Here is a 23,946-nt window from a genome sequence, read left to right on the forward strand (position 1 = left end):
TCAGATCCTTCAAACAATAAGTATTCTTCATGAAATACATTTTGCATCTGATGGTTTGATCAATGGTGACTCTTCATTCTCCACATGTTTAAGATCAGTGGTGTTCAACTGTAGCCATCAAGAGCTTCCATCCTGCACCTTCTAGATGCATCCCTGCTATGCCACACCTGAATCCAATGGCAGAATTTCCTCCTCATTGTTGGGACCCACAGCCATGGATTTCAACATTAAAACTCTGATACAAACTTTTCTGGAACTTTCAAAATAAATTGCATTAACCTACTTCCAGCACAGCCAGGAAACGGGGTAACTGCGGACTTCCTGTGACGCCACTGTCCAAATAAAAGCACCGCTCTTGCTACATCAAATCTCTTCCACACCGGTGATCATCGGGATAGGGGAGGCAAGCGCACTAATGTCTCTTTGCTGACAAACAGACATAAACTCTTCAACTGGATCCGAGAGTGTCATACAATCATCGATCATATGCACTAAGATAAGTACAAATGAATCACTGTCTGTGTATCCGGTAGATTCATTTATGAACGGGAATTAAGGTACAAGCCTGGCTTTACTTTCTCTCTGAGGCCTACAGAAGCAAACGGTGTTCCAGAGAATTCCCTGCAGAGACGTTGTCTCTATGAAGCAGAGTGGAGCGGTTCCCAACTCCTCAACACGTTCATACGAGCTTTGGTGTTTGGGCAGAGTAATAGATAAAGATTTTGATTGAAATGATCTAAAAGTTTTTCATTTTATGAAGTTTGGTTTTATTTGTGTGAAACTCAGCTATTTTAGTGCTAGCAGGCTATCTGAACCTCCACCCCATCCTCAAGTCTGCTGCAGCTCCATCCATCTTCCCATCATCTTTAACAGGCTTCCCTGTCCACTGAAAAAAATTAAACTTGGGCTCATCTTACCAGATTACCGTCTTCCACATGGTTGCTGCATCCTCTACATGACTTGTGGCGAACTGCAAATGGTTTTATTTCAACAAGACTTTATGGGTTTTAGTTAGGAGTATCAGACTAAAGGATTATGAGAAAAAATACATGGCACGCTGCTCAGTTTTATTAATTGTGAAACTAGTTGAAAACCATGGGTCCTTTTCCTTCCACAATTCTGCACAACTCTGTTTCGGCCTACAGTCAATTTGATGTCATAATGCAACATGTTGCGAAATAGTGTGCAAAGTTTACACATATACTCTGAATAACCAATTTATTCATATAAATTGTCTTTTATTTTATGTAAGTATTGAACTTGTATGTACTGATCTGATTTCTTGCCCCCAACCCTTCTCCACATTAAGCCAATCTGACGGTAAATTCAGATTATCTTAACTAAATCTGTCGGTTCGGTCAAATCTGTATGATACGACTGAATCTTGAAGCTCGAAGAGAAGCTGAATGCTGGTTTCCAATAACTATTATTTAATTATTCAATTCAATTCAGTTTATTTATATAGCGCCAATTCACAACACGTCGTCTCAAGGCGCTTCACAAAAGTCAGGTTCATACATTCCAATTAATCCTAACCATTGAACAGTGCAGTCAGATTCAGTTATTTATTCAAATTGGATAAAAAGTTCTTCTGTCTAAAGAAACCCAGCAGATTGCATCCAGTCAGTGACTTGCAGCATTCACTCCTCCTGGATGAGCATGTAGAGACAGTGGACAGTCACTGGGGTTGACTTTGCAGCAATCCCTCATACTGAGCATGCATGTAGCGACAGTGGAGAGGAAAAACTCCCTTTTAACAGGAAGACAGGAAGAAACCTCCAGCAGAACCAGAACCAGGCTCAGTGTGAGCGGCCATCTGCCACGACCGACTGGAGGTTTGAGAGAACAGAGCAGAGACACAAAGAGAACAAAGAAGCACTGATCCAGGAGTACTTTCTATGGGAAGGAAAAGTAAATGTTAATGGATGTAGCTCCTTTAGTTGTTTCATCTAGGAGAGAAAGAACAGATAAACTCTGATCCAGTTTTCAAGGTTAGAGTCTGAAAGAGAGCACATAGAGTTAGTTACAGTAGAAGCTCAGTCAGTAGCTATGTCTAGGAGAGAGAAAGGGTTAAACACTAAAAGACAGGGCTATGTGGGTCATCTGTAGAAGGTGAGCATTAAGTTGTTGGCAGCAGAAGCTCGGACGATTCCCCTCTCCAGAAAGGTGTCACAGGTAGACACAGAGTCAGGCCAGGTGTAGCTTCTAAGAAGAGAAAAGAGAGAGAACATAAAGTTAAAAGCTGAAATAACAGCAAATAATGCAAAATTGGAGAGTAGTGTGAGAATGTAGCGAAGAGGGTGAAAGTGAATGAATAATGATAACCCACCAATGAATAATAATTATTCATTGGTGGGTCTCACAAACAGCTGAATGTTAGAATGACACAAATATTTAAAGAACAAGAACCAGTAAATGAATGACTGGAAGAATCTGTGCAGAAATCTCAGTTGGTGGAGTAAAATGAAAGTTGTGAATGACGGGATTCTGACAGCGTGGGAAAGAGGAAGTGAGGGAGAAAATAAAACAACAGGAAGAACGTGCTTTGTTCCCACAAAAGACCAGAGACACGAGTTGCAGAAAAAAAAGGACCACATTGTACTGAATACAAAGCATCTCCGCACGTAGCTGTACCTCAAACATCATCAAACAACAAGATAAATTTAATGAACATGCTTCTCAATACGCCTCAAACATCAGTGGGTGATGATATTCTTTGTTATCTCAGTTTCATGTAATCACACCTCTAACCTAAACATCAGGTTTTCTGTCTCCATAATATGAACAAAGGCATCTTTCTCCTCTGAGTCTCACATGTGCTGACATGGTTCAGGCTTTACTGCCACTCAAACGGAGCACAGAAACTGCTGCACACGTTTTAGCCATTGGCAATTCTTCACTATGGAAACCATTGAAGGACACAACCAAGGCCATTTTCAGATGAGAGACTCAAGGCAAAACAGAACCAAAAGTTGAATTATGGTATCTGCTTAGAAGCAGACAATTTTAGTTTTTATTGCACATTTCAGGTCATGGTTTTAAATTTTATTTCTCCCAAAAAAGAAGTGAAAATATTAAGTGCAGACCATAAAAAACATACGAACATATGAAACAGTTACCAACTTAGAAAAGTACAGAATATCAATAATAAAAGTGATTATTTTTATCCCCCAGGTAAACATGTGAGCCTGAGTGAAAGCTTAGGGGGAAAGAAATGTTTGCTGTCCGACTTTTAAATGCGACCTCGTTGTATCGGACCTGAGGTAGGGGAGCAGGAAGGTCAAGAAAACCCGACCAGAATTCCTGAATGCCTTAAAAGGCAATCCTTTATGTCTTCTTATTCATTTTCTTTTTTCAGGATGCCATCTTTAGTCTACAATGGATGAAAACCACATAGTGTGACCCTGAATTGAGATGAATCTGGTGTGTTTTTGAAGGTAAACAGAATGTTGTCAGTGTCTGTTTTGAAAAGCTTATGAGCAGCAATCCACAGACAAGTAGACAAAATACGAAATTCCATTCTTATCATAATATCATTACTGTTTAAAAGACTCCTCTTTCTCGTCCTCATTTAGCTTTCAGCTTTTATATAAAGAAATAAATGGACAGCGGTTGTCAGACGCAAAATCGGAAAAGTCTTTTTCATGGATATATGCGCAATAAAAATGTTTTGTTGTCTAAAGATAAAACCATATAGGACTGTGAGCAAAATAAATAGTGAAGGACCAGGAATTGTTCCCTGTGGAACTCCTTCCCTCTGATAGAGCTGATGTTTACAAGAACGAACTTGGCATCATGGAACCAAAGAAGGAACATGGTGTGTAGAGCTATGCTGTGCAGAGTGTTAAAAATCTCTACTGAAACACTGTCGAGTTCACTAAAAAATCAAACCTGACTAATTACTTTCAGTAGGGCCCTTTAAAGTGTCCTTGACAGACCTTTGGGATTAGCTAGAACAACCTCGTATCCCACCCAGATGGGTTTCACAAATGTGAGATCCCACCCACCACACCCCCCCTGTTTTCTAAAAATGTCTTTTAATTTGTCTTCTGTCCAATAATTTAACATCAACATCATTTCATCCACATCTGTAACATCAGCTCTTAATACCATAACCCATTAGAGATCAAGAGAAGAAACCAACAACATATTATTATGTAAAAAATCCTTTACTAGATGTGTTTCAAGTTGAATTTTGTATAAAAACGGCCCAACATGAAGCTCTGGGGAAAGTGCAGCAGGATGCACTTTTACCAGTTCCTGGCAAAGCTGTGGTCGCTCTCTTTAATGACTCCCTGCAGGCATGCCGAGCCACACACACCACACACACACACCACATGAAGGCCTTTTACCCAGAAGGAATGCTGAACGGTTGCCTGCCTCTCTTCCTGCTTTATCTTCCAGCAGCTGACTGAGGTCGGTCAGATGCTCGCCTACATTTAAATGCTTTTAGGAAAACTCCACCCAAAACCACTTAAACCCTTCAGATCGCATCTGCTGCTGAAGCTTCTTTGCTTCAGATTTTCATACTGTTTGGAGTTTTTGCTGCATTGTCAAATCCATATGGGTCTTCAACAAATCCATTTGAAACAGGTCTTGTTTCCAAAGAAACTTTGCGACAAAATAACTCCTGTAACTTTGGCTTTTAATATCTGAATGTAGTTGTTTTCTGGTTTGAACTGTTGTGGTCTCCCCTCTTTGTTGTTCTTTCCTGTTCAATAGCCTTCCTCACTGCTGGATGGAAACAACCCTGAGACATACATTTCTCTGCTGTTTTTGTCCTCTTGGAGGATTTTTCTCAGGGCAGATTTATTTACAGCTCCGCAGTGCTAACACTCAGTCACACTGTGTGGATCTGTGTCTGTGAGGGTCTATCATTACGCATTTGGGCAAGATCCTGAGAGAGCTGTAATTTGAAATGAATGAGAGGAAGACATCTTTTCTCTCAGGGACCTGCGGTATTGACAGAAAAGGGTCAGAACTTTGTTCCCTGTGATCCCCCAGAACAAGGCTAAAGAAAAATTAGGCAAAGCTTGAAAGTTTCCTGCATTTTAGAGAACCAGCTAGATCATTTTATTCAGGAGCCTTTCTAACTAGAGCCTCCAGTGTCTGACCAGTGTTTGACCGTTGTAACTTCAGTTCAGTTCACAGCAAAAACCATCGAACTACAAGTGAAGAGAAGCCCAAGGCAGGTTCAGGAACTATCAAATGCTTTAATGAAACTGAAACTCAAACAGCATGAACATGTTTGGGTTGAACATGACAGAACACCAGAAACAAAGTCCTGTACATCATGACAGGGGTAGAGTAATAAGGAAGTGAGCTGTTACCAAAATTCTGTTGGGGTAAGTTCTGTGGTGCTGCATTATTGTTGCTGCTATTACTGATGCTAGCACCAAGAGAATTCACACCTTCAGCAGCCCGACAAGCCTGTACAGTTTAGTTTTAAATAAAATTAGGTTTTTGCTTCATTTTGATAGATTTGAAGGAGGGTTTTCAGGTTACCAAAGGAAAAACTGGATGCAGTTTAGAGAGAAACGCAGACCAGAGCTCATAGCAGAATTTGATTTGTACCAGCGTCATAGTGTGTGGCTTGTGTCTGTATACGCTCATTCAGGAGCTGCTGATGTCTAATTAAAGCATGTAGCAGACAGACAGGCAGCAGCAGCCTGTAGGTCTGCATAGAGCCTCCCTGCAGGATGGAGAGGCCTAATAAGGAGGAGATTGTGGAGGAGAGGAAACACACACATAGACAGTGGTAATCCCCTCTCCTCACTCCCAGGGGCTTTGACTCTGTGTGTATGTTCTAATAGCTCAAGTTCACTGGGACAGTCAGTCAGTAAGGCAGTCAATTCATGTTTAACCACACAAGTAAGCATTTATAGCATGTTAAACAAGAGAGAAGCTCTTATATATATATACCAACAGTCCTTTCAGACACCACCTTTAGTCATGATCCTTGGCTGCTCGGTTTTGGTTATCGTGTGTTTCTGTTCTAACAATTTCTTTATGGTTAATTTATGTTCCTATATTCAATATATTTCTCTGTGTTCCTCATCTGTCAGTCAACTTTGTCCCATTTCATTAGTAAGTAAGTGAATTTTATTTATAAAGCACCTATTACAGATGAAATCACAAAGTGTTTTACAGAGTGCAAATGAAATGGATACAAATGTAGGCTTCATATAAAACTGAGAAAGTAAGAACAGCTAATAAAACAAGAAGTAGAACATTTAACTTAAAGCTTGTCTGCTTTTTAAAAGACTGAACAGACAGACTGGGGCCAAGCGTTCAACAGCCTGGGGGCTACGGCCTGAAAGGACAGGACGCCCCAAATTTTGAACCGGGTCTTAGGGACCTTCAAGAGGTTCTGGGCAGAGGACCGAAGAGTGAGGCCTGAAGAATAACGGATCAGTCATTGCTGTATTAGGGGGCCTTTCCTATAAAAGCTCTAAAAGTCAAGACTAAAATTATATAATCAATTCAAAATTTTACAGGTAGCCAGTTAAGAGAGGATAGGACCAGTGGGATGTGTGCCCTTCTGTTACTTCCTGTTACAAGGTATTTCTGTTTTTTCCCTGCTCTCCATCTACCATAGCTGCTCCACATCTTCTCTGATTAGCTCATCTGTTTTTTTTGTCATCTTCCACCTCTTCCTCTGTATTTAAGCCCTTGACTCTCTGTTCACTGCTGGACTCTGTCATTATTCTGCCTCTTTCTCTGTTTCCTCATTTCTCTGCCATGGCTCCATGTCCTGTGCCTTATTGTAAGTTTTTCCTTTTTGGTATTAAGAAATCCATCTATTCATTATGCTGCTCTGCCCTTTGGTCCTGCAAACAGCCTACACACACACACACACACACACACACACACACACACACACACACACACACACACACACACACACACACACACACACACACACACACACACACACACACACACACACACACACACACACACACACACACCTTACTTATTGCAGAGCATGCCCAGTGCTTTTCCTCTGCAGTCCTTTGAAGCCAATAAATGGCACCAAACCCAACCCTGACAGAATGAGGGTGAGTATATTACTGATAACCAAATAAAGAAGTCTGATTTTCTTTAGTTTGCACCCCCTGGTAGAGGTGTTTAAAAAGCATTTCTTTAAATTGAATGAAACCTCCCATTTAAGACATCATTTTTAAACAAAATTGCAAGTGATTTCCTGTTTCCTGCTGATGCTTATTTCTTTTAGTCTCTCTCCAAAATTGAAAAAACAACAGAAACCACCATCTACGTTAGGTAGAGGGTTGTTGATCTTCATAGGTCAGGACATAGCTACAAGAAAACATTCACATATCTTCACAAAGAGCAATATTTAAAAAAGTTTAAAACAGCTGGTGTAACAAACAAGGCTGGATTAGGATCCAGATTCATCTCAGCACCCTGATGTTAAACCTGCATGTTCACCAGGGGGAATAATGGCCAGACCTGATAGGCCAGCAAATGTCACCAGACACATAACCAGCAACTGACTGGGTTTGATGGAGATCATACCCAGGTGGTTGCATCGTGCAATCGCATGGTTTACAGAAGCGATTACACAGGTTTACAGATGTCACAGTGGGTCAGCGCTGGAACCTAAGGACAACCAAACACACTGAAAGTGCTGTAAGGCCCAGGTGCTGGACAACTGCATGAAATGACCACTCAGCTGTCAATTGCCGGTGTTGCCGTCTAAAACCTTGAGAACTATGCTGTTGCACTTTTCCACTGTTAAGGCGAGCATTGTCTTTGATCTACCTTCATATTGCAATGCTGGCTCACCAGCCAGTGAGCAATTTATTCATAATTACTCAAAAGGCAGCCAGCTTCTCAGATGTTTATTATCTAATGACTCTGAACTCCACCACAGGTGTGTGTGTCTTCCTGTCTTCCCGGACAGGCTTTGTTGGTGGGCGTGGTATGCAGACTGCACCTGTATCCAATTTTGGCTGGAGCGTTTTTAAGGAGCTGCAGGACAAGCATTCTTCGCCTGATGCTCCATGGTGAGTGGTAATTCATGCCTCCGAGATACCAGTTTCCAAGTTCATGGTTGAAACTTTGTAAGTCTTTGTGCAAACATTGCAGTAACCTCAGCTCATGTTTTTTGCTGCTCTCAGGTTGTGTGGATCACAACTCCAGATTCACTTCCTTCACCTTCGGACAGAAAAACCCTGGAACCCAGCTACCAGCTGCCTCTGCAAGCTCCAACTACCCTCCAGCCTGCCTGCTCTCCAACTTTACTGGAAGCACACCTTCTGACCCTCTGGATTGCCTATGGATTGTGCCCCAAGAACCCCCGCTTTAGATCATCTACCTGGAGATCACAAGCCCGAGAGTCTGGACTAGATGACCAGAGAACGCATCCTTTGGGAGAATTAAAAGGACAGTTTTGCCTCTTGAGATAATTAAACTTTTGAAACTTACCTGTGTCCTAGAGTGATTTTGCATGTGGGTCAGGAAGATCGGTTCTAATTTGACAAGTTTTTCATGGGACTGAATTTTTTAATCCTTTAGGCTGTCATGGCTTCATACTTCTCTGATCTAACTTCTGTTTATATAAATTATTAGCACCCATTAATTGTTCCAGTCACAGTCTTCAGAGCATTTCATCCGTGGTGGCTCATTAATATTTTCTGACAAGCAGGGTCGTAGTTTAACACTCCTTTCTGCAGCTTCTGTACTGCTACCCACCCATTACCCTATTAAGACAGTGTCTCGCCCACGGCCAAAATTGAATAAATTAAAAAATAATCTAAAAGGAGGAAATCAGGAAAATCTAATAAAAATAAACAGAACTCAGACTAAAAAGAAAAATAAAACAATTAAATGTGGCTTACTGAACATAAGATATCTCTCTTCGAAGACATTGTTAGTTAGTGACCTGATTTGTGACAATCAGATTGATTTATTTTGCCTCACAGAAACCTGGCTGCAGCAAGAGGATTATGTTACTATAAATGAGTCAACTCCTACTAATTATTTAAATTTTCACATTCCTCGAAATACTGGGCGAGGAGGAGGAGTAGCAACCATCTTTCAGTCCAATTTCCCAGACTAATCAATAGCTGCAACTCTTTTGAATATTTAATCCTTAGTTTTCCTCATCCAAATTGCAAAGCACTAAAACCTCTTCTGTTTGTTGTTTTGTACCGTCCACCAGGCCCTTACTCTCAATTTTTAGATCAGTTTTCAGACCTTTTATCTGATTTAGTGTTAAATACAGATAAAGTTATTATAGTGGGGGATTTTAACATTCATGTTGATGCTGAAAGTGATAGCCTAAATATAGCGTTTAATGCTATCTTAGACTCAATTGGCTTTGCTCAAAACATTAACAAACCTACTCACTATTGTCTTCATTCTCTGGACCTTGTGCTGACATATGGCATTGAGTGTAAAGACATAACAATATTTCCTCATAACCCTGTCCTGTCTGACCATTTCTTAATAACCTTTGAGTTTAATTTAACCAAGTACTCCACACCTGAAAGAAAATTTCATTATAGTAGATCATTATCAGGCGATGCTGTAACAACCTTTAAAGAATCTGTTCCACTTTTGATTTCCTCATTATCACAGAAAAACACAGTGGAGGGCAATGATTCTGTTTCTGCCCCTTCACAAATTGATTCTCTTGTTCATAGTGTTACTTAATCATTGCGTGATGCATTAGACAATGCAGCCCCCTTGAAAAAGAAGGTAATCATTAATAGGAGGCTAGCTCATTGGTTTAATTCAGAGCTGCGTACTTTAAAGCACAATGTTAGAAAATTGGAGAGCAAATGGCGCTCTACACACCTAGAGGATTCCTACTTAATCTGGAAAAATAGCCTACTGTTGTATAAAAAGACACTTCACCAAACTAGAACAGCTTATTTCTCATCATTAATAGAAGAGAACAAGAATAATCCTAAGTTTCTCTTTAGTACAGTTGCTAAACGTACACAGAGTCATAGCTCTGTTGAGCCATCCATTCCCTTAGCTCTTAGCAGTCATGACTTTATGGGATTCTTCTTAAATAAAATTGATTCTATTAAAAATAAAATCTTTGACAAACTCCTGAAGATGATTACTTCATCCTCAGCAAGTGAGACAACATTGGAAATAGCTGCAGAACCTGATTTGTGTTTGGACTGTTTTGATCCTGTGGTTCTTCCTGAGTTATCAGAAATATTAGCTTCATCTAAACCTTCAACTTGTATGTTAGACCCAATCCCAACCAAATTATTTAAGGAAGTGTTCCCTCTGATTACCAGCCACATTTTAGATATGATTAATCTATATTTAGTAAATGGATCAGAACCACAGGCTTTTAAGTTAGCTGTAATTAAACCTTTACTTAAGAAACCTTCGCTTGATCGAGATGATTTAATAAATTACAGACCTATATCCAATCTTCCATTCTTATCTAATATTCTTGAGAAAATAGTTGCTAATCAAATGTGTGAGCATTTATACAGCAATGACCTGTTTAAAGAGTTTCAGTCAGGTTTCAGAGCTCATCATAGCACTGAAACAGCTCTGCTGAAAGTCACTAATGATATTCTTATGGCCTCAGATAATGGACTTGTGTCTGTTCTGGTTCTGTTAGATCTCAGTGCTGCATTTGATCCAGTGGACCATAATATTCTCTTAGAAAGGCTGGAATATGCTGTAGGGATCAGGGGAACAGCGCTAGGCTGGTTTAAATCTTATCTATCTGACAGATTCCAGTTTGTTCATGTAAATGATAAATCATCTTTAAACTCCAGGGTTAATTGTGGAGTACCACAGGGTTCAGTACCTGGGCCAATTCTCTTTACTATATATATGCTTCTAACAGGTCAAATTATCAGGCAGCATAGGATAAATTTTTACTGTTACGCTGATGACACTCAGCTTTACTTATCCATAAATCCTGATGAACCCAACCAGTTAGATAGACTACAAGCATGCCTTGAAGACATAAAAACTTGGATGACTTTAAATTTTCTGCTTCTAAATTCAGACAAGACAGAAGTTGTCGTCTTTGGACCGGAGTCTTTAAAAAAGAAACTGCTTAGTCAATCAATTTAACCTGGATGGCATTAAATTGACCTCTGATAATAAAGTAAAAAACCTTGGTGTTATTTTTGACCAGGACGTGTCATTTAAATCCCATATTAAGCAGGTTTGTAGGATTTCCTTCTTTCATCTCCAGAACATTGCCAAAATTAGAAATATCCTATACAGGATTGATGCTGAAAAACTAGTCCATGCATTTGTTACTTCAAGGCTGGACTATTGTAATTCTTTACTATCAGGATGTCCACAAAATGCAGTTAAAAGCCTTCAGCTGATTCAAAATGCTGCAGCAAGAGTTCTGATGAAAATTAAAGAGATCATATTTCTCCTACTTTAGCTTCCCTTCATTGGCTCCCTGTTAATTTTAAAATAGAATTTAAAATTCTCCTCCTCACATATAAAGCCCTTAATGATCTAGCTCCATCATACATCAGAGATCTGATTGGTCCATATGTTCCTAACAGAGCACTTTGTTCTCAGACTGCAGGTTTACTGGTGGTTCCTAGAGTCTTTAGAAGTAGAATGGGAGGCAGATCCTTTAGTTATCAGGCTCCTCTCCTGTGGAACCAGCTCCCAGTTTTAGTCCGTGAGGCAGACACCCTGTCTACTTTTAAGGCTAGGCTTAAAACTTTCCTTTTTGATAAAGCTTATAGTTAGAGTGGCTTAGGTTATCAGGGAGGGAGCCTTCTTCCCTCCTTGTTGGTTGGAGTAAGGGGGAGTCAGGTTTAGCCTAAACCGGCTGAGTTATGGTTGAGGTGCAAACACACCCTCCATTTCTGCTACCTGTATGACCCCTTCTCTTTTCCAATGATTATAATCAGTCTGACAGAGAGAGGTATCCCAATCCTTGTGGTTTTTAGTATAACAATGACCATCAGTGGGCTCTAGATGGATAAACTGTCTACTTTTAAGGTTAGGTTTAAAACTTTCCTTTTTGATAAAACTTATAGTTAGAGTGACTTAGGTTATCCTGAGCTATCTCTGTAGTTATGCTGCTATAGGCTTAGGCTGCTGGAGGACATCCAATGACCACTTTCCCAATAATTGTGGTTTTTAGCATAACAATGACCATCAGTGGGACCCTTTGTGAGGTTCCTTGAGACGACATTGTTGTAAATAAGCGCCGTTTAACTAAATAATCTGAACTGAAACTATCTGTGTAGTTATGCTGCTATAGGCTTAGGCTGCTGGAGGACATAATGACCACTTTCCCAATAATTGTGGTTTTTAGTATAACAATGACCATCAGTGGGACCCTTTGTGAGGTTCCTTGAGACGACATTGTTGTAAATAAGCGCCGTTTAACTAAATAATCTGAACTGAAACTATCTGTGTAGTTATGCTGCTATAGGCTTAGGCTGCTGGAGGACATCCAATGACCACTTTCCCAATAATTGTGGTTTTTAGCATAACAATGACCATCAGTGGGACCCTTTGTGGGGTTCCTTGAGACGACATTGTTGTAAATAAGCGCCGTTTAACTAAACAATCTGAACTGAAACTATCTGTGTAGTTATGCTGCTATAGGCTTAGGCTGCTGGAGGACATCCAATGACCACTTTCCCAATAATTGTGGTTTTTAGCATAACAATGACCATCAGTGGGACCCTTTGTGGGTTCCTTGAGACGACATTGTTGTAAATAAGCGCCATTTAACTAAATAATCTGAACTGAAACTATCTGTGTAGTTATGCTGCTATAGGCTTAGGCTGCTGGAGGACATCCAATGACCACTTTCCCAATAATTGTAGTTTTTAGCATAACAATGACCATCCGTGGGACCCTTTGTGAGGTTCCTTGAGACGACATTGTTGTAAATAAGCGCAGTTTAACTAAATAATCTGAACTGAAACTATCTCTGTAGTTATGCTGCTATAGGCTTAGGCTGCTGGAGGACATAATGACCACTTTCACCCTCTTCGCTACATTCTCATACTACTTTCCAATTTTGCATTATTTGCTGTTATTTCAGCTTTTAACTTTATGTTCTCTCTTTTCTCTTCCTAGAACCTACACCTGGCCTGACTCTGTGTCTACCTGTGACACCTTTCTGGAGGGGGGCATCGTCTGAGCTTCTGCTGGCAACAACTTAATGCTCACCCTCTACGATGATCCACATGGCCCTGTCTTTCAGTGTTTAACCCTTTCTCTCTCCTAGACATGGCTACTGACTGAGCTTCTGCTGTAACTAACTCTATGTGCTCTCTTTCAGACTCTAACCTTGAAAACTGGCTCAGAGTTTATCTGTTCTTTCATTCTAGATGAAACAACTAAAGGAGCTACACCCATTAACATTTACTTTTCCTTCCTATAGAAAGTACTCCTGGATCAGTGCTTCTTTGTTCTCTTTGTGTCTCTGCTCTGTTCTCTCAAACCCCCAGTCGGTCGTGGCAGATGGCCGCTCACACTGAGCCTGGTTCTGGTTCTGCTGGAGGTTTCTTCCTGTTAAAAGGGAGTTTTTCCTCTCCACTGTCGCTACATGCATGCTCAGTATAAGGGATTGCTGCAAAGTCAACGCCAGTGACTGTCCACTGTCTCTACATGCTCATCCAGGAGGAGTGAATGCTGCAAGTCACTGACTGGATGCAATCTGCTGGGTTTCCTTAGATAGAAAAACTTATTATCCAATTTGAATAAATAACTGAATCTGACTGAACTGTTCAATGATTAGGATTAATTGGAATGTATGAACCTGACTGTTGTGAAGTGCCTTGAGACGACATGTGTTGTGAATTGGCGCTATATAAATAAACTGAATTGAATTGAATTGAGAAACCTTCACAGAACGTCCAAACACAGTTAGGTTCTATAGTCTAACAAGGTGACATCTGGAGACAGGTGGTTGTAGTGGACGTTATTTAGAGCTATCAGAGTAAATGGCACTGAATACAAATGAACTACACACTTTTCAGATTTTTGTTAAAACTTTTTTAAACCATGAATCATCTTCCTTCCCCTTCACTGTGATGCATGTCTTTGTGTTGGTGTGTCACATGTAATCCCAGTAAAATACACTGAGGTTTGTGGCTGTAATGGGACAACATGTGGAAAAGTTACCGGAGTGTGAATACTTTTGAAAGACTCTAGAAGATCAGAGAAGGTTAGTGGATGGTTTGTGCAGAACATTGGTTTATAAGTTGCATTATGTCTTGCTTTACATCCAACTGATCATTTCTGGCATCCTTTGCATTTAAACTGAGCTCTTTATTTTCTGCATTAGGTCACAGAAACAGTTCAGTAATGTGAGGCTGGGCCCAAACACCTCAGATCTAGAACAGGTTTTTGAGACACATCTTCCATCAATGGAGGCAACTGTTTCTGTTAAAGCTCGCCTCGCCTTCTATTCTCAGCTGCTAAAAAGGTTCAAGCAAAAGAGGTTCAGATATCTTGGTGTCTTGTTAGGGGCAGGAGGGAATGAGAGTTGGATCAGGGCTTCGTCTGCTGCAATCACAGCCTTGTTCTGGTCCAGAATGTGCTGAGCCCAAAGATGAAGCTCTCAATTTTACCTTTCTGCCTCTGTTCTGACCTTCACCATTGGTCCTGAGATATGGATCAAGATAAAACTAAAAACATTTGGATACAAGCAGATGAATCCAGTTTCCTCGGTCGGGTGGTTTAGTTCTGCCTTAAAGACCAGATGAGGAGCTCCATCGACTAGGAGGACCCAGTCAAGTGAAGTGGTCAAGACATCTGATCAGATGGCCTCTTTTATGCCTCCCGTTGGAGGCCCCTACTAGGAAGAGGCAGACCCACAACTAGATACTGGAGCTATATCTCCTCTGGCCTGAGAATGCTTTGAGATCCTCCAGGATGTGCTTAGGTTCTACATAGACTTTAAACCTGGATAAAAATCTTTTCTGGATCAAGTAGTTACAGTACTTTCTCACACTTTGTAATTAAAATATTATTATGTACATTCATGTGTCGAATGTATAAATATATAGGATTTTTAAATATAGATAAATATGTTAAACCTGCTGCAGGTGGTATGTTTAGGTGCATTCTGTGTAAAAGTTTTTCTCAAATTCTTAAGCTTTATGTAGCAGCACTAATTAATTTGCACTTTGTTTTTCATCTTATCTATACATTGTCTGTCCCTGTTAAATAAACCATGTGCATTTTTATAGGTCAGCCAAACATATCATGAATAACCCAAACATTGCCTTAGAAAGTACCATTTGTTGGATATTTTGACTGTATAAAGTCAGGTTTTGTTTCAAATGAGTGTAAGATGGATTAACTTTTGACTCTACAACCCTGACTCATATAAAAAACTACGACCATGAGATTCATTGTGAACCGTGGCAGGTTCAGCTCTGTGGTGTGTATCTGTTTGGGAGGAATTTAGTGAAATGATGTTGAAACCCCATAATTAAGCAACCAGACATACAGAGATTTATGACCGGAGTCATTAAGCCAGCCAGCCAGTAGGTTTAGCTCTCATAGCTAAAAGCCGGGTGGTACCTCGGACTGCCTGTAGATGGCATATTAACCCACATATTTTCTGCATGCTGCTGAATGAACCTAATGTCCTCTCACATCATACCAGCAGCCACTGGCCGTGAGTTCATCCTCCCACAGAGAAAGTCCAGACTCTGTCTCTGTGGGATTTCTCTGAAAGTGTAAAGTGCATGTTCCTCAGTCCTCACAGGTAGTTAGCATGTGACCGACTACCAGCAGGGCTGTTATGATGTGCATGGTCCATGTCAATTAGGACATGCATGAATCACAAAGAAGAAAACAAGCTGTTTATTTACATGTGTGAATGCTCTCCGGGGCGGAGGGGAGCGACTCTCACAGTCATTTGTGTCAATTTACACATAGCTGAGATTTCTAACTGATTAGGAATGGTATTAACAGTGTAAAGCTTTTTATGTGCATCAGCTGCTGAGCCTCATATGAAATGTCACATTCAGTGTTCAGTATGTGTCCATCTATTTAAAGTTTGGGATATATTTTAATGCATGTGGCTTCTGTTACAGCATTGAATTCAGGTGAACAGAGGCTGATTGAACTCTCATTGGCTGATCCTGCTGCGCATGTCCTGATGGGACCCGGTCTGTTATATAACCTGCCTCTGCAGCATGGGGAAGAATGCTGCACTGACTGGTTTCTCTGTTTTATTCATTAAAGTGACCAATAAAGTGACATATGACCAGATCATCTCAATTTAAGGTAGTGACGGAGATAAAACATGGTGCAGTCATGTAACTGTGTCAGTGTGGGCTCTAACAGACTAGCAATTATAACATGCATGTTGCATTTTACTGCTAACCCCTGGATATGTTTCAGCTGAATGTTTTCAGTCTGTCTCTGTTCCTTTTAGCAGCTTTAACAGACCTGATGGGAGGCAGACTCAGACAGCAGCACCACAGCGACACTTCTTAGCAGAGACATAGAAGCAGCAGAAGATGCAGCATGAGTGCATTCATTCATTCATCATTCATACCACATTGTGAGTGGCATTTTTATTAAGACACTCGAAACAGCTGTTCGGCACGTTTAAGCTGTGCAGCACAATACTGTTCTGTTTCACATCAAACAGGTGATAAAGGATATACTATATATATATAGTATATATTGTATCTTTCTTTATAATAGTATATTAAAATAAAGATATAAATAATTTATGCACACAAGACACTGGGTCCTCTACAGCTATCCATCCATCCATTGTCCACGCTGACTTGTCCTTTTAGGGTCGTGGTGGGGGTGCTTATTTCCAGCTGTCATTGGTTGCAAGGCTGGGTATGTCCATCACAAGGCAACACAGAGACACTCAGGACAAACAACCAATTTAGAGCAGCCAGTTAGCCTAACTATCGTGTTTTAAGGTTATGGGAGCTGGAGTACCTGGTGAGAGCCCACTCATGCAGAAAGATCCCAGGCTGGGATTCTAGCACAGGACCTTCTTGCTGCAAGGCAGCAACGCTACAAACAGTGCCACAGTACTGCCCATTCTTCTTCTTCCTATCATTATTATTGTTAGTTTAGCATTATTTAGCATTAATAAGTGGCATCTGAACAATAAGAGTAAAGGTTTGACATCCATCCTTTAAATACTATTTTTTGACAAAACAAATAGCTGAAGACTGAATAAAATGTGGTCGTTTGGTATATTTGCAGAGGAAAAAATTGGATTATGTGCATTTAGTCACGTTGTCTTAATCTGATGTGATGTTGTCATTTTTAAACTTTGTGATCACCATGGTTAGTTGTTTTAAAATTAAGGTATTTATTATCGCGTATACAAAGAAAATATCAAAATTATTGAAAGGAAAATGTTGAGTTTTCGTTGTTTTAAACCCCCAGCTCAGAAGCAAGCTTGTACTGGTTTCCAAGGGGAACTTGCCCCCCGTAATATGGCGACCCTGCTGCTGGTCAGTGAAGCCAAAGCAGCCTTTCCTCTGACGGGGACAGTCGGCTTCTTCACAGCTTCGACCCACGTGTCTTTTTGCCGCCACGAGTTTCTCGGAAACCGAGTGAATGTGGTGTCCCTCCGCGGCTAGACCTCTGTTCATGCCCTTTTTAACCCACTTCGCCCGAAGTCCCGGTTTCTCCGCCTGGACCTTTTCACTAGACGGAGCCACGGTGGTTATTTAGGCAGCAGAGTGGTTTACCTGTGGCGACTTTTTGCTGATTTGTACATTTTCGCGGGTTTTTTAGTGCCGGCGGAAGAATACATTAGAGGGGGGTACATAAAGCAGCTTTCCAGCCACACCCACTCTGTTGGTCTGTAGCTGCGTAGGAGGAGAAGTAGACCCCTAACAGGACAGGACAGGACAGGACGGGACTTCCACACAATGCTGCCTTGTTCCAACTTTCATTTTGCACGCAGAAAGTTCTACTCAAGCAGAAACATTTAGACACGACCACTCCGTGTGGATTTTATTGGATCTTTTCCACTTTCCCGTTTTCTTCGTTGTGAACTTCTGCTCCAACTGTGGACGGTAAGTTTCTGCATGTGAAATGTTCATAACCTATAAAACACGTCGCATATGGTGCATCTGGACGGGAGTGGGTGAAATGCATCGACACGCGTGTTTTTGCTGCTGCATGCTCACCGGGTTTCTGCTTGTAGTCGTGCTTCACTCAAGGCTAAATGCCGGTTTCACGTGTGGATCCGCAGCGACGCAACCCACGTCAGCATTTAAATGCCCCACTCGGGATTCACTTTAAAGGTTCATTCACAAAGAACTTTTAAAGGGAAATGAATATTTGAATGCCGCTGTTTCTTAGTTGATACGTTTTTTTTTTTTATAATAGTTTTTACCACAAATAACTTTATAGATTTGTTTTTTACGCCGAACAGCTGATTTAAAAAAAAAATGTATTTATTTATGTTTTGCTCTGCAGTAGAAATCCAAGTTCTGGATCAAAGTGCAAACATGATTAGAGAAAAATGTTATTTTGGAAAAGAAGTTAGAATTAGCTGTTGGTTCGTGGAGAGTGAGCGGGTTTCGTGGGCTGTGATTGTGGAGTAAAGGCAGCCGTGAACTGCAGCACACTCCCGCTTTGTTCTCCAGCCCGGTCTGAGACACCGTAGGACCGAACCCCGTCCAGCCACACAGCTGGGAGCTGGAGCTGCTTGCATTCTCTGTAGGGTTCGGTCACACAGAACCGGACAGCAGACAGGCGTTTGGGTTTAAACTTTCTGATCAGGGGGGAAAAAAGTTTTTGCCCGAAGTATTCCTGTGACGTCATGGTGTGTGTGGGGGGGGGGCTGTTCCGGGCGGCCCTGTGGAGTAAAGGGGGCGGGGCCACTATGATGTAAACACATATAAAAGGTACCACAGCAGCGGTGGGTTTCAGTGGGAGAAACCGGTCTGAACTTTCACTACAATAAATCTGCTGCTCTGAACCGACTCGCTGCGCTGCTGCTGTTCACACTACTGCACCGGTTTCTCTGGATTTTCTCTCCCGCCTCTGACTTATTTTTCTGGATTTTTGTTCTCAGGCCTTCAGACCAAACATGTTGCCCAGTTTCTCACAGTCGCCGAACTGGCTCAGCTCTGAGCCGTTTATGTTTGAGGATGTGCAAAGTTTGATGAAGGAGCTCGACTACCTACCGACACCCCCCCAGTCCCCTCCCATGAAGGCCAGCCAGGGGGCCGGGAAGCCCCTGTCCAAGGAGGACCAGCTGAGCTATGTGTCAGACATCCTGCTGGAGGATCAAGACCTTCAGCTCCTCAACTGGACCTGCGACTTCTTTAACTCGGACTCCTCAGGGAAGGAGGGCGACTCCTGCCTGCCCTGCTCCCCCCTGGACGAGGGAACCGAGGACTCCCTGTGGCAGTGCCTCTCAGACAAGAATCTGGAGGAGAAGCTGGTGTCGTCGGTGCTGGGCTCCAGCCCGCTGCTCTCAGACATCGACACCTGCATCTTTGAGGACATCGTCAGCTCTACACTGAACTGCCAGAACCTGATTGGTGCTCAGGAGCAAAGCGAGGCCACTTCAGACTATGGGTCAGCCGGGGGGGAGATGTCCATGTCTTCATCCAGCGATTCTGGTGAGTGGAAGTTTCCTACTGAACATTCAGCTAGAACTTTGGTTCTCAATCTCAAGATCTGATGTGTTTAGTTTTCTAGTTGATCAGGTCAGTCTTTAATCTCACTGTGCCTCCATTATCAGCATGATTGACTCTGCAGCAAATCCCTTCATTGATGATTCATTAATGTTTAGTGACGCTCGTCCGGCTTGTTCTTTGCACTCTGCTAATCTGCTCATCGCCCACTCACCTGTAATCTGCACCAGACTTTATGGTGGAGCCATCTCCCTGTGGAGTGTGTGTGGCAGCTGATTGAAGTGAATGATTCTCAGGGATGATGAATGTGTGAGAGACCCCCTTGTGGTCCAAAATATGTTGTCCCCTGCAGAAGTCCTAATAATTACCAGCTAAAAGGAAGGTGGCTCACATCTGTAGCCAGTTTTATGGTACAGAGAAGATGATGGAGGTTAACAGATGTTAAAGTAAAGGACATTCATATATTAGAGGAGAAAGTGGTGGATAGATCAGAGTTTGGACTAACAAATACCAGCTAATAAAAACCAGAGCTATTAAACAAAATAAACTACATGAGTATTCATAAATATTGGATAATAAAAATGACTGGTAGTTGGTGTGTAGATGTTCTGAATAGAGCAGATTTGGACCTAATGTTTCTCCTGCATGTTTCCTCCTACAGAAGAAGAAATTGATGTTGTGTCTGTGGGGTCGTCCAGCCCTTCTTCTCTGCCCTCGTCTGCTGAGCCTTCAGTCCGGAAGCTGAACCAAGAGGAGGAGCAGCGAGCCATCCAGCTGCAGCACAACTACGCTGCTCCCTGCCCTGCCTCATCTCCACCTCCATCAGCATCCTCCCACAAGCGCTCGAGAGGGAGCGATGGTTCATCTCGGTTCCATCACGCCACCCGCAGCTTCACCTCTTCTTCCTCTTCCTCGCGTTACCACTACTCCTCTCGAAACTCGACTGAGACGGAGGATGAGGAGGAACGGCGGCGGACTCATAACGTGATGGAGCGTCAGAGGCGCAACGAACTCAAGAACTGCTTCATGCGTCTGCGGGACAACGTGCCGGAGCTGTCCCACAACGACAAGGCATCCAAGGTGGTCATCCTGAAGAAAGCCACAGACTGCATCTATGGCCTGGAGAACGAGAGCCACAAACTGCGAGCCAAGAAAGACAAACTGAGAGCTAAACAGGAGGAGCTGAAAGCCAGGCTGGAGCAGCTCCGCAGATAATGGACCATCAGGGTGGGGACTGTAGAGACTGATGCCCCACCAGGCTGTGAAGCGCACACAAACCTCAACATTTCAAAGACTCTGGTAGAAAGACTTGGACTATTCACTAGATGTTCAGAACACACTCGTTGCCTCAGAATCAATCCTTTATGCCTTGACTGCTGACTGTTGGAGAGTTTAAGGTGGTTTTTTTTTTGTGTTTCCTTCCCATTCCCACTTTGATCCCTTGTAGCGCCAGGGATGCCAAACGGCTCGTGAAAGTCAAACGTTCCTGTTTGGCCAAATAACTGGAGCCCGGTTTTCCCACTGAAACTTGAATCTTGTACTTTCTGGATGTCTTACAGCCATATGTCGACCAGTGATCCCTCCAGTCCGACCAGTACTGGAGGCTTTGAGGGTCCAGCTTAGCCTGGACCTGAACTGAACTGAACTCAGCTAATCAGATGTAAAAATGTGCTTCATGACATGATGGATCAACATCCTGTTAGGACTTTGCATCTGCTTAAAATTACTGTCACTGTGCCTCAGAGGGTGTTTATGGACCAGTTTCCATAAACTGGATCCTGTGATCAAGTTCTGATAAAGTCCTGATGGTTCTGATGAGCCAAGCAGTTCTCATTGAGTAGGTTTGATGTGTTTGTGGCAGCAGAAACATCATGGACTCGTATTTGTTATTTTGATGACACCTGAACAGATGAGTGCTGCAGAGATCCGATGCTTGGAGTAAAGCAGGAGTCCGGATGTGTTTTCCACCCGAGCTTCATTTTCCGTTACGGTTTCTAACAAAGTGTAGAGATTAGATGCACGGATGTCTTAGTGTTTTTATATTCAGAGTTCTTCCTCGTCAGGTTTGAGAGGACAGGTTCTAGTTTGTGCTCTGATGACCCGGTTTTTAATTTAAAACTTTCTTTCTGTCATTGTGATCCTGTTCAGTTGAAATATCTCCCAGGAATGTTTGACTTTCTGTTCAGTCTCCAGTACGATGATGCAGTGAGGTGTTAACCGGAAGGCAGGGATTTAGTTTTATTTTGTTCCTCTACATTAAAGTTCACAAACCTACCTCCACCTGGCTGCAGTTAGGTCTTTTTTGTACATTTGTACATTTTTTATTGTATAATAAATTATTTTAGTAGTTTTTTTGTTTGGTATGAATTTTTGGAAATGAAGCACCTTTTCTCAGTATGAAATAAAATGAAAAATTAGATTTGGAAGGTCTTTGTGTGTTTTTATTTTATTTTTGCAGGTGTGTATAAAGTCTGGGCTCCGGGTAAAGTGTCATAAGGATAATGTATCTGGCTGGTGTTTAAATATCTGGTCATAATAAAGAGAAACTGCACACCTGGAGCATACAGGCATTTTAACGCAATGCCAGGGTGGAACGATATCAGCAATGCACTAAACATCTGTGAAGAGTTGGGCTGATTTCTTTCTCTTGCTGGCCCAGTTGTGTAAGCAGATGTTTACATGCTACACATTCAGATTAAACTCCACACGAAGCAGAAGAGACTGAATATTTTTACCCAAACTCACACCTTCAAACTCCTCATCTTCCTATATCGCCACAGCAGAGGTGTCAAACTCCAGTCCTCCGGTGTGATGTCCTGCAGCTGTTGGATGTGTCCCGAGTCCAACACACCTGAATCAGGTGACCCAATCACCTCAAGCAGCCAGGTTCTATAGAGCTCTGCTAATTACCTAATTATGTGGTTCAGATGTGTTGATGCAGAATAACATCCAACAGTTACTCCCAGGTTATAGTCGTGAGGAATTTGTTCAACCTGAGCTTGCTTCATGTCCAGCAGGTACATGTGTTTCTTTTCTCAAACCATACCTGTAAATGGGTCACATCAGATATAGAGGTGAGTGTAGTGCTTAGCAGCAGGTAATACTTCTGTTAATGGATCTTATTTTATCTGAAAAGAAGATATTGTGTGGGAAGCTGTATTAAAGAGGCCATTAATTGGTGGAACCAGTATCACTGTCTGCCATGAAACCAGTATTGCATTACCACAGACTGAGAGGGTGCTGCTCCAACATGATACCTTAAAGCTGGACTGAAATAAGCTGTCCACATGGGGAAGGCAAACATATACAGGTCCTTCTCAAAATATTAGCATATTGTGATAAAGTTCATTATTTTCCATAATGTCATGATGAAAATTTAACATTCATATATTTTAGATTCATTGCACACTAACTGAAATATTTCAGGTCTTTTATTGTCTTAATACGGATGATTTTGGCATACAGCTCATGAAAACCCAAAATTCCTATCTCACAAAATTAGCATATCATTAAAAGGGTCTCTAAACGAGCTATGAACCTAATCATCTGAATCAACGAGTTAACTCTAAACACCTGCAAAAGATTCCTGAGGCCTTTAAAACTCCCAGCCTGGTTCATCACTCAAAACCCCAATCATGGGTAAGACTGCCAACCTGACTGCTGTCCAGAAGGCCACTATAGACACCCTCAAGCAAGAGGGTAAGACACAGAAAGACATTTCTGAACGAATAGGCTGTTCCCAGAGTGCTGTATCAAGGCACCTCAGTGGGAAGTCTGTGGGAAGGAAAAAGTGTGGCAGAAAACGCTGCACAACGAGAAGAGGTGACCGGACCCTGAGGAAGATTGTGGAGAAGGGCCGATTCCAGACCTTGGGGGACCTGCGGAAGCAGTGGACTGAGTCTGGAGTAGAAACATCCAGAGCCACCGTGCACAGGCGTGTGCAGGAAATGGGCTACAGGTCAAGCCACTTTTAAACCAGAAACAGCGGCAGAAGCGCCTGACCTGGGCTACAGAGAAGCAGCACTGGACTGTTGCTCAGTGGTCCAAAGTACTTTTTTCGGATGAAAGCAAATTCTGCATGTCATTCGGAAATCAAGGTGCCAGAGTCTGGAGGAAGACTGGGGAGAAGGAAATGCCAAAATGCCAGAAGTCCAGTGTCAAGTACCCACAGTCAGTGATGGTCTGGGGTGCCGTGTCAGCTGCTGGTGTTGGTCCACTGTGTTTTATCAAGGGCAGGGTCAATGCAGCTAGCTATCAGGAGATTTTGGAGCACTTCATGCTTCCATCTGCTGAAAAGCTTTATGGAGATGAAGATTTCATTTTTCAGCACGACCTGGCACCTGCTCACAGT

The 23,946-nt window shown here is 42.0% G+C and overlaps 2 protein-coding genes across 2 annotated transcripts in view; one reads left to right on the forward strand and one right to left on the reverse strand.

The window, feature by feature from the left end:
• Positions 1–23,946, reverse strand: part of LOC124856956 (nuclear factor 7, ovary-like) — a 605,901-nt gene that overhangs the window by 89,435 nt on the left and 492,520 nt on the right. The gene's annotated exons all lie outside the window — the stretch shown is intronic.
• Positions 17,793–22,018, forward strand: mych (myelocytomatosis oncogene homolog). The gene is made up of 3 exons (XM_047347968.1): positions 17,793–18,020; positions 19,028–19,580; positions 20,257–22,018. The coding sequence occupies exons 2-3, from the start codon at positions 19,043–19,045 to the stop codon at positions 20,808–20,810; spliced, it is 1,092 nt and encodes a 363-aa protein (XP_047203924.1). The 5' UTR covers positions 17,793–18,020; positions 19,028–19,042; the 3' UTR covers positions 20,811–22,018.

This window comes from Girardinichthys multiradiatus, chromosome 20 (genome assembly GCF_021462225.1).
Source record: "Girardinichthys multiradiatus isolate DD_20200921_A chromosome 20, DD_fGirMul_XY1, whole genome shotgun sequence".
Classification (NCBI taxonomy): domain Eukaryota; kingdom Metazoa; phylum Chordata; class Actinopteri; order Cyprinodontiformes; family Goodeidae; genus Girardinichthys; species Girardinichthys multiradiatus.

Bases quoted from the DNA above. Each gene is read 5' to 3' on its own strand.
- mych (XM_047347968.1), top strand. From the start codon at position 19,043: ATGTTGCCCAGTTTCTCACAGTCGCCGAACTGGCTCAGCTCTGAGCCG. The intron at 19,581-20,256 runs GTGAGTGGAAGT...TTCCTCCTACAG, and splicing joins GTCTTCATCCAGCGATTCTG to AAGAAGAAATTGATGTTGTG.